General features: G+C 52.4%; 2 protein-coding genes across 6 annotated transcripts; both read left to right on the top strand.

Annotated features, from left to right (window-relative positions):
• The first annotated feature begins 1,489 nt into the window (after positions 1-1,489).
• CIRBP (cold inducible RNA binding protein) lies at positions 1,490-6,167 on the top strand. Of its 5 annotated transcripts, none has more exons than XR_013341225.1 (8): positions 1,498-1,638; positions 2,286-2,394; positions 2,490-2,596; positions 3,028-3,166; positions 3,258-3,342; positions 3,448-3,512; positions 5,781-5,873; positions 6,028-6,167. XR_013341225.1 is itself a non-coding variant. In XM_021547954.2 (7 exons), the coding sequence occupies exons 2-7, from the start codon at positions 2,292-2,294 to the stop codon at positions 3,882-3,884; spliced, it is 516 nt and encodes a 171-aa protein (XP_021403629.1). In that variant the 5' UTR covers positions 1,498-1,638; positions 2,286-2,291; the 3' UTR covers positions 3,885-4,642. The 5 variants fall into 5 exon arrangements, 3 of the variants coding, with proteins under 3 accessions (XP_031363019.1, XP_021403629.1, XP_031363018.1); XR_013341224.1 differs by having other exon boundaries at positions 5,778-5,873; XM_021547954.2 differs by lacking the exons at positions 5,781-5,873; positions 6,028-6,167 and adding an exon at positions 3,868-4,642.
• A 2,021-nt stretch (positions 6,168-8,188) lies between these two features.
• Positions 8,189-13,027, top strand: FAM174C (family with sequence similarity 174 member C). Its single transcript, XM_031507162.2, has 3 exons — positions 8,189-8,469; positions 9,094-9,210; positions 9,812-13,027. The coding sequence occupies exons 1-3, from the start codon at positions 8,189-8,191 to the stop codon at positions 9,813-9,815; spliced, it is 402 nt and encodes a 133-aa protein (XP_031363022.2). The 3' UTR covers positions 9,816-13,027.
• Positions 13,028-13,651: the final 624 nt, after the last annotated feature.

Genomic DNA, 13,651 nt, shown 5'->3' with positions numbered 1-13,651 from the left:
TAATATTGGCCAGGTGTGTCATCAATATTGGGATCTTTTATGTGCTTTTGAACACTTTGGTGGCAGCATTCTGTCCCTGTGGCCCCGTGAGCTCAAAAAATCCACAGCTGCTGTGGTGCCCCTGGGTTTTGTAATTGCTGTATTACCTATGTGCAAACTGCCCTTTTCCTGCAGATCCCAAAGGGATCCCAACAAATCAGAGAGGAAAAGCCTAATTTCCATGTTCTGGGACGCAGGGAATGGGTGATCGGTGCTCGACAGAGCAATCACAGGCAGGTTTTTTTGCATTTCCCTGTGGTTTGGAAATCGGTCACCAAGTAGTTGTGATTTTTGTACTCCAGTGATTTTCTTCTGTGCGGCCTGGCTCTGACTGGAAATACTGGGAGGGAAGGGAAGGGAAGGGAAGGGAAGGGGAAAAGGGAAGGAGCGGCAAACTGCGGCTGCAAACTGCACCATGAATTACAAGGAGTTTGTGGAAGCAGAAAAAACGTGTCTGGCGGTACCTGGGAGAGGGGACACACACACAGTGACCCTGCTGTGTCCAGTGCTGTCCTTGGGCGCGGGGCACACACGGGGACAGCACAGCCCCGTCCTCGCCGCGTTTCCTTCCCGTTTCCTCACGCTGCTCTTCCCTCCCCTGCATCTCCCCCTCTCCATTTCTTCACGTGCGTCTCTTCCTCTCCAATGTTTCCTAACACTTTTCTACGTGAGATTGTAATGTATGGCACACCGAACGTTTTTATTTTGAGGACTTTCAAAGCTGTGTCGCCTCTCGGTAAGACACGTCTTTGGCTTTGCCAATTTTCTCTTTCAATACAAAGTTTTTCCTGCTGAAGGCATTCTCACTTTTCTCAGACCTCAGGATGGGCTTTTAAAGTTTTCAATTTTTGGGGAAACAGGTTGAGAGCAAAGTTTTGTGTTTTTTTTGTTTGTTTTTTTTTTTAAGAAAACTTTGTTGCTTTGACTACTTCTATCATCTAGGGCAACACTGCAAAGAGGGAGCTGAAGGGATCATTCCCCCACGGGACAGAGAGGAAGGCGGACGGTTCTGGGGCACAAAACGGGCTCCCTCAGCGGGGCGGTGACCGACGGGGCGGCGGCGGGAGGAGCCGCCGGAGCCCGGCCGGGGGCAGCGCCGGGCGCCCAAGATGGCGGCGGCCCCTGAGGCGGCCCCTTTGTCTGCGGCCGCCGCCGCAGTGCGAGAGGGCGCGAAACTGGGCCAGCCTGGCCACGCCCCCTCCGCCAGCCTGGCCCGCCCTCCCGGCCAATCAGCGCCCTCCACTTCCTCCCCTCTCACAGGGGCGCTCCCGCCCGCCTCCGCGCGCGCAGCCAATGGGCGCCGCCTGCCGCGCCCCCGCCCCCCCGCATGGGTGGAAGGGGCGGGGCCACGGCGTGGTTTTGTTTGCTTCGCCCCCGTCGCGGTTCATTAATATTAATGAAATCCCGCCCAATCAGGTGGTGAAGCGGCGGCGGCGCTTTGGTGACGCGAAGCCCCTCCTTGCAGCGGGGTTCATCTGCATATTCATAAGATAGGCGGGATGAGGCGCGGGCGTTTATAAGGCGCCGCCCCGCCAGGCTCGCCGTACATTTCGCTGAAGCTTTGAAGTGTTGTGGGAACCTCGCGCCGCCCGGGTATCGGTGAGCGCAGTCGCGCGGGGCGTCCGCGACCGCACCGGGCGGGGTGGTCCGCGGTGAGCGGAGCCGTGTCCTAGGGGCAGAGCTCGGGGTCCCGCAGGAGGCTGGGCCGCAGCTCCCGACCCGCCGATCGGTGCCTTCTGCGGGCACAGGGGGCGCGGCAGAGCGGGCCGGTGTGGGCCGCGAGGGGGAAGGGGCCGCGGCGGGGGGAAAGGCGTGCGCGGAAACAAAATGGCGACGGGCCTCGGCCGTGCAAAATGGCGGGCGGGAGGGAGGGGGCGGCGGGCGCCGCTGCGCCGGGGAGGCCGGTAGGGGGCGCGGCGCGGCGCGCATGCGCGCTGGGCACGGAGGGGCCGGCCGCGGGGGTCCCACCGGGGCTCGGCGGGACCCGACCCGGCCGCCGGTTCCGCCGGGGCCCGGCCCCGGTGATGCTCCTGCCGCTGGGCCCTCGCTCCCGCCCGCCCTGAGGGAGACCCGTTCTGAGGCTGGGAGACCACATAAGGTGTGGCCTCAGGGGCGCATAAGTGGTCCGGGAGTTTGAGGTTACATCGGTGGCGTTATAGGTAGTGTTAGAAGGATTTAATGTTTGTGGCCTGGCGGGGATTATGTGGGTTTTTTGAGTTGCTGACTCGGTTCTGTTGGTTTGGCAGGTCAGAATGGCATCAGATGAGGGAAAGCTCTTTGTCGGCGGGCTGAGTTTCGACACCAATGAGCAGTCATTGGAGCAAGTCTTCTCTAAATACGGACAGATTTCTGAAGGTGAGACTGCAGAGCCACAATGACATAGTTTCCCTTAGTCTGTTAAATTTCCCTGGTGCTGATGGGTTTTTGTTTCCTCTATGTCCTTTTCATAGTCGTGGTGGTGAAAGACAGAGAGACTCAGAGATCCAGAGGTTTTGGATTTGTTACTTTTGAAAATATCGATGATGCGAAAGATGCAATGATGGCCATGAATGGAAAGGTGAGGAGGTTTCGGAGTTGATTCTTCATTTCCCATAATGGAGGAGACTCAGAGGTGTGCTGTTGTTCAGGCTGTGTGGAAAACCAGATAAATGCCAGTGTCTTAAATGAGCTGATATGGATGTAAAAAATCTGGCTATATAGATTAATACATAGAACCTATATGTATATATATACATACTACGAATACAAATTGATAAAGTTCCATTATGGAACCTGGATGACTGAGATACGACTTTATAGGTATTCCCGTAAATGCAATTAATATATCAGGTTTTTTGCCTACTTGGTTTAATTGTGGCATGAAATAGATGGTTATTTCTTGAGCAGCGAGTCCTGGCACTGCTCAGCCAACTGTGAAGGCATGTGACTCCTTCTACATGTGCTTGCTATTTAAATGTTTCAGTTTGGCTAACTGTGGTTGTGTTTTAGTCTGTAGATGGGCGTCAGATCCGAGTCGACCAGGCTGGGAAATCATCTGAGAACAGATCCCGTGGCTACAGAGGGGGGTCCTCGGGGGGCCGGGGCTTCTTCCGCGGGGGCCGAGGCCGGGGCCGTGGCTTCTCCAGAGGTGAGTGCATGGGGGTCAGTCATAATGTCTGGATGGGGGAATGTGTCTTGTCAGAATGGTTAAAAAAACCGCGTTTCCATGTATTTCCAAGGAGGTGGAGACAGAGGCTATGGCGGCAGCAGATTCGACTCCAGAAGTGGAGGCTATAACGGCTCCAGAGACTACTATAACAGCAGGTAAGGGCTCTGCCAGCACCAGGGCTCGTGGGCAAGCTGTGGTGGAATTCAACCCAGCAGAGAAGGAGTTGAGCAGCTGTAAATGAGGTGCTGTTTGTCCCGCAGGAGTCAAGGTGGCTATGGAGACAGGAACTCAGGAGGGTCCTACAGAGACAGCTACGACAGTTACGGTAAGTCCTGCTTCGAGCGGGAGCGCTGAGTCCGTGTGCTGTAGGAGCTCTGAACCTGCTGAGCCTGAGCCTGGAGCTGGGGCAGGCTCAGGCTGTGGACGTGGTGGTGCCGGGAGATTCTAATTTAATGCATGTGCAGGAGTTGCTCGGATCTAAGGCAAAGCAAGTGTTTAAAAAAAAAAAAAAAATAAGGTGTTCCTGGAGCCCAAACTCGGCTGCCCTAACGCACTGACCCGCGGGTGGGGGATCTCAGTAGCCAAGTAGCCGTAGCCTCGGAATATTGCAAAGGGAGTAAAATGCTGGAACTTGTCTTTGCTTCAGTGCCTTTACAATTGTGCCTGCTTCTTGTCCTCAGCTACACACAACGAGTAAAAATCCTTCCTGACTCAAGATCGTCCTTCCAATGGCTGTATTTATAAAGATTTTTGGAGCTTCGCTGAAATGGTTATTGTGTAGTACATCTACTTGTATTTTCACTTTTGTAGTATTATCAGTTCTGATCTTGTCATACACAGCCTGGCAGCTTCTGAAACGAGACTGTCTGATTAGACTGTCTCAGAGAAAGCTCTGCTTTCAAGTGGTTTTAATCTTCTTTGAAAGCACTTCAGATTTTATTTTATTCTCCATGAATGAGCCAAGGTGTTCGTTTTTGGTTGTTTTTTTTTTTTTCTAAGTTGGGGCCCCAATTCAGTTTCTTTTGAGCTAGCAAGGATCTTGTACCAATGTTCACTGGAAGCTGAACAAGCTGTGGACTTTTTATTCTCTTTTTTTTTTTTTTTTTTTTTTAAGTGCATTACCCTTGTCTTTTGTAACATTCCTTTAGTGTAGCAAGGTAGGAATGCAGCTTGGGTTCCGTTGGAAGGCAAACCACCTTGATATATCTAAAGAGAAACGTGCTTGTATGTTCCACTCGCATAACGGTATTTTTACTGTTGTAATGATGTAAATGACCCAGAACTAGACTTGCAAACTTACCATAAAGAGGTTCTTGAAAATGTTTATTTATATTGTCCTTTTTTACTGGAAGAAATATGCATATTCCATTGCTGTTGTATTTGAAGTGGTAAAGGATTCCTGTATACAGTTTTCTTTGGCTTTACGAAGCCTATTAAAGGACCGTCTGAAATGAACTCTGCTCCTGACATTTACATTTCATTGCACAACACAACCCTTGGAGATGAAGAACAGTCACGGGAGCGAGAGGAGGAGATTAGGGACAGTGGCAGAGCTGGCCGGACGATTGCCCGGGCGCTGGAATTTAAATCCTAAAATCGGTCTTGACATCTGAATTGGCCAAGAAATTTCACATAAAGTAGTCAAAACTTGTCTGTAGAGGCTGGAAGTACAAACCTGAGGGTGTGCTAGGAGCGAAGTGAAGTTGGAATGTTAGGAAGGATAATGGATGTTTGCTCCAAAGCTGCTGTAGCCTACACTGGGAAGCTGTAGAGAAGAGCCAAGTGCTGTAGTCCCTGGGCTGTTCCCTGCGTGCCGAGCGCGTGTGTGATGTAGGGGAATGCCGGGCTTAGCTTAGCTGTGTCATTGCTTACAAGTTCTAAGAATTCTTTGCTAGCAAATGGAAACTGCAGTGTCCTTGGAGAAAAGAAGTGTTGTGCCTCCAACAGAAACCTCTGAGACGAGAGCTGCTCTCTTGGCTAGTTCATATGTGGAAATAGTCCTGTAATTCGAGGTAACTCCTTTTGCTCATGTCCGCATCCTTCCTCTTGTTGAGAGCTCATTTGAAAGTCTAATGTACCTGTGAAATATTCCTTTTGACAATTTTGGTCAGCTACTGGAAAAACGTTTAACCCATGCCGTATGCAACCTTTGGCTTGTGGCACACCTTGAGTTCCACAGATCAGAGTTGGGCATGCAGCCGTGTCTTGCTGTAGGTACGGAAGCAAGATTGGAACGAACTCCCTGACTCGATATGTGTTCATCTATTGAGACTCTTCTAGACTTCATTAAGTTGCTCACTTTAATTGTAGCTTTCTTTGCCATCCTACTTGTTGCCATTAACTTTTTCCCATGGCCCACACTTCCTAAGCAGCCATGTCCAAGTGTTAACTCTCTGCTTAGGGGATCCAATCCATGGGCTGGCTGAGCACGGGCAGCAGCCGGCCCGGAACAGTTTTCCCAGACTGTGCTTTGTGGTGTGATGGGTTCAGCGATGGCTTGTGAGACCCTCGTGCGCTGTGAGCTGTGTGGGGAGGTTGGGGGCGAGAGCAGCCTCTGCCCTGGGCCTTTGTTAATGCCTCTCTGCTTTAGCAGGCTGAAGGGACCCGGCACACACCTCGGAGGCCCAGCGGATCCTGAGCGACCAGAGCTGCGTTCCAGGGATGCTGCAGCAAGTTTGCCAGCCAGGTAATGTCCCTTTCATGGTTTTTTTGTTTTTCTTTGTTTTTCCTTTGGCTGTGTCCCTGTTCTGTAGCCCTGAGCTCTTAAGTGGTGCAGTAACCCCGTTCCTTTCCTGTATCTTTATCCACCTTCCAATTCTCTTGTCTCCATTTCGTTTCAGCACTGAGACATGTCAGAGAAGGCAGAAGGACAGACACTGGAGTGGAGACATGAAGAGCACAGAGCAGTGGTGTTGATCATTTTTACATGAACCAAATCAATCAAGACAGAATAAAACACTGAAATGTGGAAAAAACCAAATTTCTGTGGTACTTTTTGTGGGAAACAGAATGTTTTTGGCAAAAGTATTTGGTGCACAGCCCAGTTCAGAGCACAGAGCAAAACCATCACTCTGGTGCTCGGAGGTGGACACACTGCTCCAAGCAGATTGATGTGTGATCCTCGTGGAAAATGAGGTCTTGTTGCAGGTAAAATCCCAAAAATGTGGCAGCTTGGTAATGAGGATTAATAAAATGTTGGGAGAGGCTGACAAGCTGAATGTGTTTCTGGCAGGAGATTGCAGGGTGAGAGCAGTGAGTTTTTGATGATCTCAGCTGCTCCTGCCCTTCTGTTTCGTGTTAGAGAAGAGTTGATTGCTTCATCCTGCCCTATTCTCCCCATTTTTTGAAACGGATAAACTCAAAATTTGGTGATGGGCTCATTCAGGAGCCCTGAGAACTTGCTGCCCAATCCCACTGATAAGAGTCTCCAGACACTCCTGCCTGCAGGAGGGGATTATTGAGCTCACTTCACAAAACCTACTTTTCCTCCTTTAACCTTTTTCAAATTATCTAAGAAAGCAGCATTTAAAAAAAGCAATCAGCCATGACACACTTCTGGGGGTTGTATTGAGCAATTCACCAGTGAGGATTTTTGCATGTTAATGCAGGAGGATATGAAATACAATGAATTGTGAGGAGTGTGTGAAGTCTTTGCTGATAAAAATGCAGTCAGGTGAGGCTTAAATTAATTCAGGCTGAAAATACTTACAAATAATGCTTTGTAAGACCTTCCTAAATAGGATGCTTCGATGCAGGCAGAAATAATGAACGGGTGCAAAAATAGCCTGGTTGAAGGTGCTGTTATTTTTGGCACTGCTAATTATGGCATTGCGTTAATGATGTATTGCTGGGATGGGTGAGGGAATCGCTGGAGCAAGGGGCTGGATGTGGAACCCAGTGCGTCACCAGGAAGGTGTTTGGGTGCTGTGGGTCTGACGTGAGCTTGGGTGACCCAGTTTTAGCCAAAATGCCCTTTTTTAAAAAAGTAAGCCCTGTGTGTCCAGGCAGCTTTGAGCCATTCCCTGAGGAAAAAATAGGGAAGTGGAGCAGGGCTGAAGGGTGGTGACTGAGCCCTGCTCAGCCAGAAATGTCTGCAGAAGGAAGAGGTGGGGGATAGAAATTACTGAAATGCTCAAAATGCTCCTGTTTCCAGCTGTGTTCACCATGGGCCGCCCTGAAGGGTGAAGGAGAACCCTGAGGGGGAAATGGCGGCTCTGGGGGGGAGAAGGGCTTGTTATGAGGGGGAAGTGGCGACTCTGAAGGAGAAATGATGACCCTCGGGGAAATGGTGGCCTTGAGGGAGAAAGGACAACCCTGAGGGGGAAATGGCGGCTGTGAGGAGGGAATGAGAGTTCTCAGAGGGCAGCAGCAGCCCTGAGAGAGGAATGATGACTCTGAGGGGGAAATGGCGGTTCTGAGGGAGGAATGAGAGTCCTCAAAGGGCAGCAGCAGCCCTGAGGGGGAAATGGCGGCTGTGATGGAAGAATGAGGGTCCTCAAAGGGCAGCGGCAGCCCTGAAGGGAGGAAGGATGACCCTGAGGGGAAAATTGCGGCTGTGAGGGAGGAATGAGAGTCCTTAAAGGGCAACAAGAGCCCTGAGAAAGGAAGGATGACCCTCGGGGAAATGGTGGCCTTGAGGGAGAAAGGACAACCCTGAGGGGGAAATGGCGGCTGTGAGGAGGGAATGAGAGTCCTCAAAGGGCAGCAGCAGCCCTGAGGGAGGAAGGGTGACCCTGAGGGGGAAATGGCGTCTCTGACAGACGGGGTGTTGCAGTGAGGGAGAAATGGCGTCGCCGCCGATCTACGCGCAGCCCAGCGAGGGCACAACAGCAACCCTGAGGGCGAAATGTCGGCTCCGTGAGCGGGTCACGGCCGGCCCGGAACGGCGCAGCCCCGGAACCCGCGAGCGGTTCCGCGGGGCCCGGGCGGGGCCTGCGCCGCGCGCACCGGCCCGGCGCCTTCCTGCGGCCGCCGCTCCCGCTCCGCCGCCCCGGCCCGGCCATGCCGCGCCGCCTCCTCCTCCTCCTCCTCCTCCTCCTCCTCCTCCTCGTCCTCGTCCCGCACCCCGGCCGCGCCGCCGCCCCCAGCGCGGGGAACAGCGCGGGGAACAGCACGGAGCCGCCGCGGGCGGCCCCACGGAACGAGACGCAGTCGGTGTGGGAGCACGAGCCCGGGCCGAGGCTGGCGGTGGGGTCGGGGCTGCCGGTGCTGAGGCGCGCGGTTTATGTGCTCAGCGCTCTGTCGGCGCTGGCCGCGCTCTACTTCATGCTGCGGGCGTTCCGGTGAGTGCAGGGCTGTGTCCGCGTTCTGCTGGTCTTGTCCCCACCCTGGTGTCCCCCTGACCCGGGGCTGTGTCCCTGCTGCTCCTCGTTCCTGTTGCCCTTGTCCCGGGCTGTGTCCCAGCTCGCCTCGGTTCCAGGGTTATCTGGCACGGGGATGTGCCGTGCTAGTCGTGGTTCCCCCTGGTCAGGGATGTCACCCCGATTGACCCAGTCCCCCTTGCTTGTGGCAGTGTCCTTGCTTGTCCCTGTCCCCCATGGCTGTGCCCCTGCCCGTCCCGGTCTTGCTCTGAGTCCCCCCAAAGCCGTTCAGCGTCCCCTGTCCCTTGCTTGCCCCAGTCCTGCTCCTAATCCCTGGGTTTGTGCCCATTTTCCCTGAATCTCCCTCCCTTCCTCCCTCCCTCTCTCTCCCAGCCGGGGTTCTGCTTCCCCACGCATCTTTTTTTGGCAGCGAGTCCAAAACGTTGCTGTAAATCCCTAACGCTGTTAATTACCCGAGGTAATTAGCGCTAAACCATCTCCGCTAAACCACCCGCTGGGTGGGGACAGCGGCTCACTCACTGTGCTCTCCCTGTCCCTCATCCCCAGCTCCGAGGGCCCCAGAAACAAGCCCAAAACTCATTTCAGGTTGAAGAAGCCCCAGAGGAAGAAGTATGGGCTGCTGTCGAGCCAGGATGAGAACATCGAGCTGGGCTCCCTCGACAGTGACGAGGACACCGTGTTTGAAAGCCGGAACCTGAGGCGGTGAGGGAACATTTTGTGTGTTTTTTGTGTTGCTCTTTTCCTCACAAGGGGCTGAGGCTCCTTTCCCAAAGCTGTGGGAGCTCTGGCACAGCTCCTACAAACAGATCTGCATAAATTAAAACGCCTGTGTGTGGTCTCTGTGTTGGCACACGGATTTATCTCACTTTTCCTCATTTTCTGGCCCGGGAAAGTCTCACTGACAGGGTTATTTGGACACTGCTGTGGGGTCACAGAGCTGTTGGGAGAGGCAGCCCCTGTACCCAGTCTGTGTTAGACAGGGAAACAGAAATTCCTGGATTTTTTCCCTTCAGCTTAAGAATTGCTTCCAACTCATATCACAGTTCAAACTCCCAGTCCCATCAGGATATGCGTCCCTGTTTTTCCAGCAAAATCCCTGGTTTGTTTTGGTTTTCTTTTTTCATTATGGGAATTGTTTCCAGGTCTCATCACAGTTCAAACTCCCCCTCTCATATCCATTCCTGCTTTCCCAGCAGGATTGTGTTCACATCCTACAAGTTTGATTTCTGGGGAGGTTGTTTTAAGATGAAGGAGGAATGTCACCTCAGCACCCCCTGATTTTGGGTGTCTCCTTTTTTTCCAGATGACTCGGGACAGAGCACTGCCTGCCTGGAATGATGGAGGGTCCAATCCCAGTGGAATCTCCAGTACTCAAATTTTATATCTGCTTACAGTGACTTAACTAACAGTTTGAGCCCTTCCATAGCTGGGGCAGGGGAGAGGGGACCAAAACTGTTTTCTTCACCTGCATTCTTGAGGACATTTCTGGGGAAGGATGGGAGCTGTTCACTGCACAGGGAAGGGCTGAGGTAAAGGAGATGCTTCTGGATGATTTTCAGCACCTGAGATCTGAGCTGCCCCCGTGCCTCATATCCCTTTCTCCTTGCCCTGGAAGCATCAGATTCCTTCTCCAGGCAGATCCTCTTCATGCAATATTAGGTTACTTCTTTGGGAAGTGTCTCTGTAATCAGCTTCTGGGAGGAGCTGTGAGAGCTCTGTTACACAAAAGGGGGTGGGAGGGTGATAGTTCAGACAGAGCAGTTTTGGGAACGAGTTAAACGAGTTAAATTTTGCAGGATTGGCAATTACTGGGATAATCCAGGTCATTCATGGGTTTACAGACGTGTTAACAAATGAAAGGGGCCACAACCCAAAGGAATATTTCTCCAAAAGAGCTACCAAAAGGGCTGGGAATGCCTAGACTCTGCCCAGCCCCAGTTGTGAGTTCACCATGGACATGTGTGACCTCTGCCAAGCTCTGCATTTTTTGATACCTGAGGAAGAGCCAGATGTGAGCCAGGGAGTGTCACGGAGCAGTTGATGACTGGAAAAGGGGGACCCCAACCCCTCTTGACTGTGATTCAGGACAGCCCTGGATAATCCTGGAGTTTCATTCCCTTGGCTGGTACTCAGCTGGCGTCTGTCCTGCAGCCCATTGTTATGTGGATATTTGGGATCTGATTGTAGGACCGAAGGTGAACGTGTCAGGAGGTGGGTGGTGGGTGGCTCTGCTGCTGAGTCAGTGAAAACTGCTGGCCAAGTGCAGAATTCTGTCTGTGGCCTTTCCTTGGGAACCGGCAGCACATCCTTAAATCCCACTCCCCCCCAAGCTGGTAGTGCCTTTGGAGAACCCGAGGGATTTGCCCTGCGGGCAGGGAGGATCCCTGTGGCACCTTTAGGGTGAAAAATTAGGGTATTTACCTTTAGGTTGAATACTTTAGAATGTCTTTGGCTCCTTTCCTTTGGCTTGCAAATCCCCTGTGGATCAGGGGCACCGAGGACTCTTGGAGAAGGGACAGGGATGTGCTGATCAGGGGGAGGCTGGGGGCTGGCAGATGCTGCAGGGTCTCTCCCGAGGCAGCTGAGGGAGTGGTGTGATCTGTGCAAGTGGCCACGTTTTTCTGTTCTGGACAGGTGAGGTTTCCTGGAGAAATCCCAGCCCCGTGGCAGCTCTGTCTTTCATGTGCACAAAGGATTTTAAAATACATACATATATATATTTTTTTAATAACACTGCCATGTGCACACAGTGCATGTGCCCTGTTTTCCTGTCCTTTGGATCGTTTCACACCTATTTTGGGTGTTCCCTGCTTGGAGCTGCTGCAGATGGGAGCAGGCAGAGGTTCCATGTGGGTATCGCTGGGATGGCTCCACCCGGCTGCAGCTTCCCTGGGGATGATCGGAGCTCTGTGATCCATGGGCAGGGATATTTCCTGATCCCGCAGGGCTGCATGTACTGGTAATTCCCTGGCTCTTTCATTCCCTCTGGAAAGTTGTTCCTTGTGCTGTTGAAACCAGAAGAGTCTGACTGTCCCAATCCACTGCCATTCTCAGTGTTTGACCAACACATTCCTCATCCTTCCTTCAGAGTGATGACCCTGAGCATTCCTTAGGCTCCCCTCTTGTTGGGCAGGTGGGGTTTGCAATTCTCAAGTTTCCTCACCTCACAGAAGTGGAATATCTGTTTGATGTTAAATTATTCAGATCAGAGGGAACCTCAAGCAGTAGGTCTTGCCCTGAAAATAATTCTGCTGGAATTAACTTTGGCTGGAGCAGATATTTGTGTTTGAGCAGGGAAAGGCATGCAGCAGGTGATGTGGTGCCTGGGCTGGGCTGGGCTGTGCAGGTACCAGGGAAGGAAATTGAGGTGCCAGCCTGGAATTCCTACACAACTTCCATATTTTCAGAGTCTTGCTGGTCGCCTTTAAAGGGTGCAGGGTACAAAGGTGCTTGTGAGGCTGTCACTTGTCCTGGTCTTGGGCTGACGACAGGTTGGAGCTGTTTCCACTTCCATCCTGCTCCTCAACAGCAGTTGGCATCTGGGTTTGCCCTTTGCATCCCTGCTCTGCTCCGAGTCCTTGGAGGCCTTTTCTAAGAGGAGAGCACCGAGTGGCAGATCTGAGACTCCTTGGGGTGCTCAGCGTGATCCCATTTCTCCAGGAAGAATCAGCTGGATCACATTCCTGCAGTGTGAGCAGTGCCAGGCCAGGGCAGGGGGTTTTGGGGTGGCTCCTGCAAATAACAGCAGCTTTGAACACCTCACGTGACATTTCCACAAAGGAGCAGTTCAGGTGTTCTTCCATTACTCTTTCAGTTCCTCCACGTGTATTTGATACCCTCGTTTTAGGTCTCTCTGCTTCAGTTGGATCTTCCAGCAGCTTTCCAGTTGTAGTTTTTCAGGCTAAACACAGGAATGCAAACAGACCCATCAGTGCCTGGTCCTGGGCAGGCTGAGACTTCACCAGCCACTGCTGCACTTTTCTTTCTCCTGAATGAATCAGGGTGTTGGTGCAGGTTCCATGTGCCTGTTGGTCTGCAGGATTCCTGCTCATCCCACCAAAAGGAGCCAATGGACTATGACCTGTAACACTCACCACACAACAGTCTGCTCTGAATTAATGCAAAACCAATTTTACAAAGTTTACATAATCCCTCTGTTACCTTGGAGGCTTTCTGGGATGGTCTGCTGCTGGTACCAGCCTGCCCAAACCCACTGGGCAGGGTTAATGGGATCCATGGGAGTGGGGTGAGATCAGCTCTCGTGGTTTTGTTCTGTGCCTGAGATGGGACCTGCAGCCCTGCGAGTGCTGGGAGAGGGGCTGTGGTGGGAGTCAATAAACAGCACTTGAGCACGTTGTTGTCTGAGCTCCCCAAGGAGCAGCTCTTGTTTTACCCTCCTGAACTGCTGATCTGTCTTTAAACAGCCACTGGCCCTGTATCGAGCCATGGTTTTCTTGTCATTGCAGCATTCCCTCCCTTGTACCTGGTACCACTGGAATAAAGCATTCCAGCCCACCCATCCCTCCCTGTGTGCTGCTGTGGAGAACTCATTGATTTATGGGGTGCTTTGGGTTTTCCCCCTGCCTTGCTCCTGCTCCCAGGGCTGCTGCTCACCTTGTGTCCTGTCTGGAAGTGTCCAAGCCCAGGTTGGATTGAGCGTGGAGCAACCTGGTCTATGGAAGGTGTCCTTGCCCATGGCAGGGGGTGGAATGAGGTGAGCTTTAAGGTCCCTTTCAAACCATTCTGTGACTCTGTGATTCTCCGATCGTCTCTGGGTGGGTTTCAGTTTCCTGAAGTCTCCTCCTTTCTCCCTGTTCTCACATTAATCCCTTTTGTTGTAGAGAAGACTAAATAAGGTCCCTGTGAGGCCAATTCTGGCCTCTCAACAGCAGCAGAACCAAGTTCCATTTTGCTTATTTGGAAGTGAGGAAGGAGATGCTGTTCCCTGGGTCGTAAAATCTTGGAATCTTCTGAGTTGGAAAGGACCCACAGGGACCATCGAGTCCAACTCGATGGGGTGAACGGACACCCCAACAATCCCACCTTGGGCATCCCTGGGAGCAGTGTCCAAATGCTCCTGGAGCTCTGGCAGCCTTGGGGGTGGGACCATTCCCTGGGGAGCCTGGGCACTGCCAACACCCTC

Source organism: Lonchura striata, chromosome 28, assembly GCF_046129695.1.
Source record: "Lonchura striata isolate bLonStr1 chromosome 28, bLonStr1.mat, whole genome shotgun sequence".
Classification (NCBI taxonomy): Eukaryota; Metazoa; Chordata; class Aves; order Passeriformes; family Estrildidae; genus Lonchura; species Lonchura striata.
Note: the sequence above shows the minus strand (reverse complement) of the source record. Positions and strands in the feature narration are given on the sequence as shown.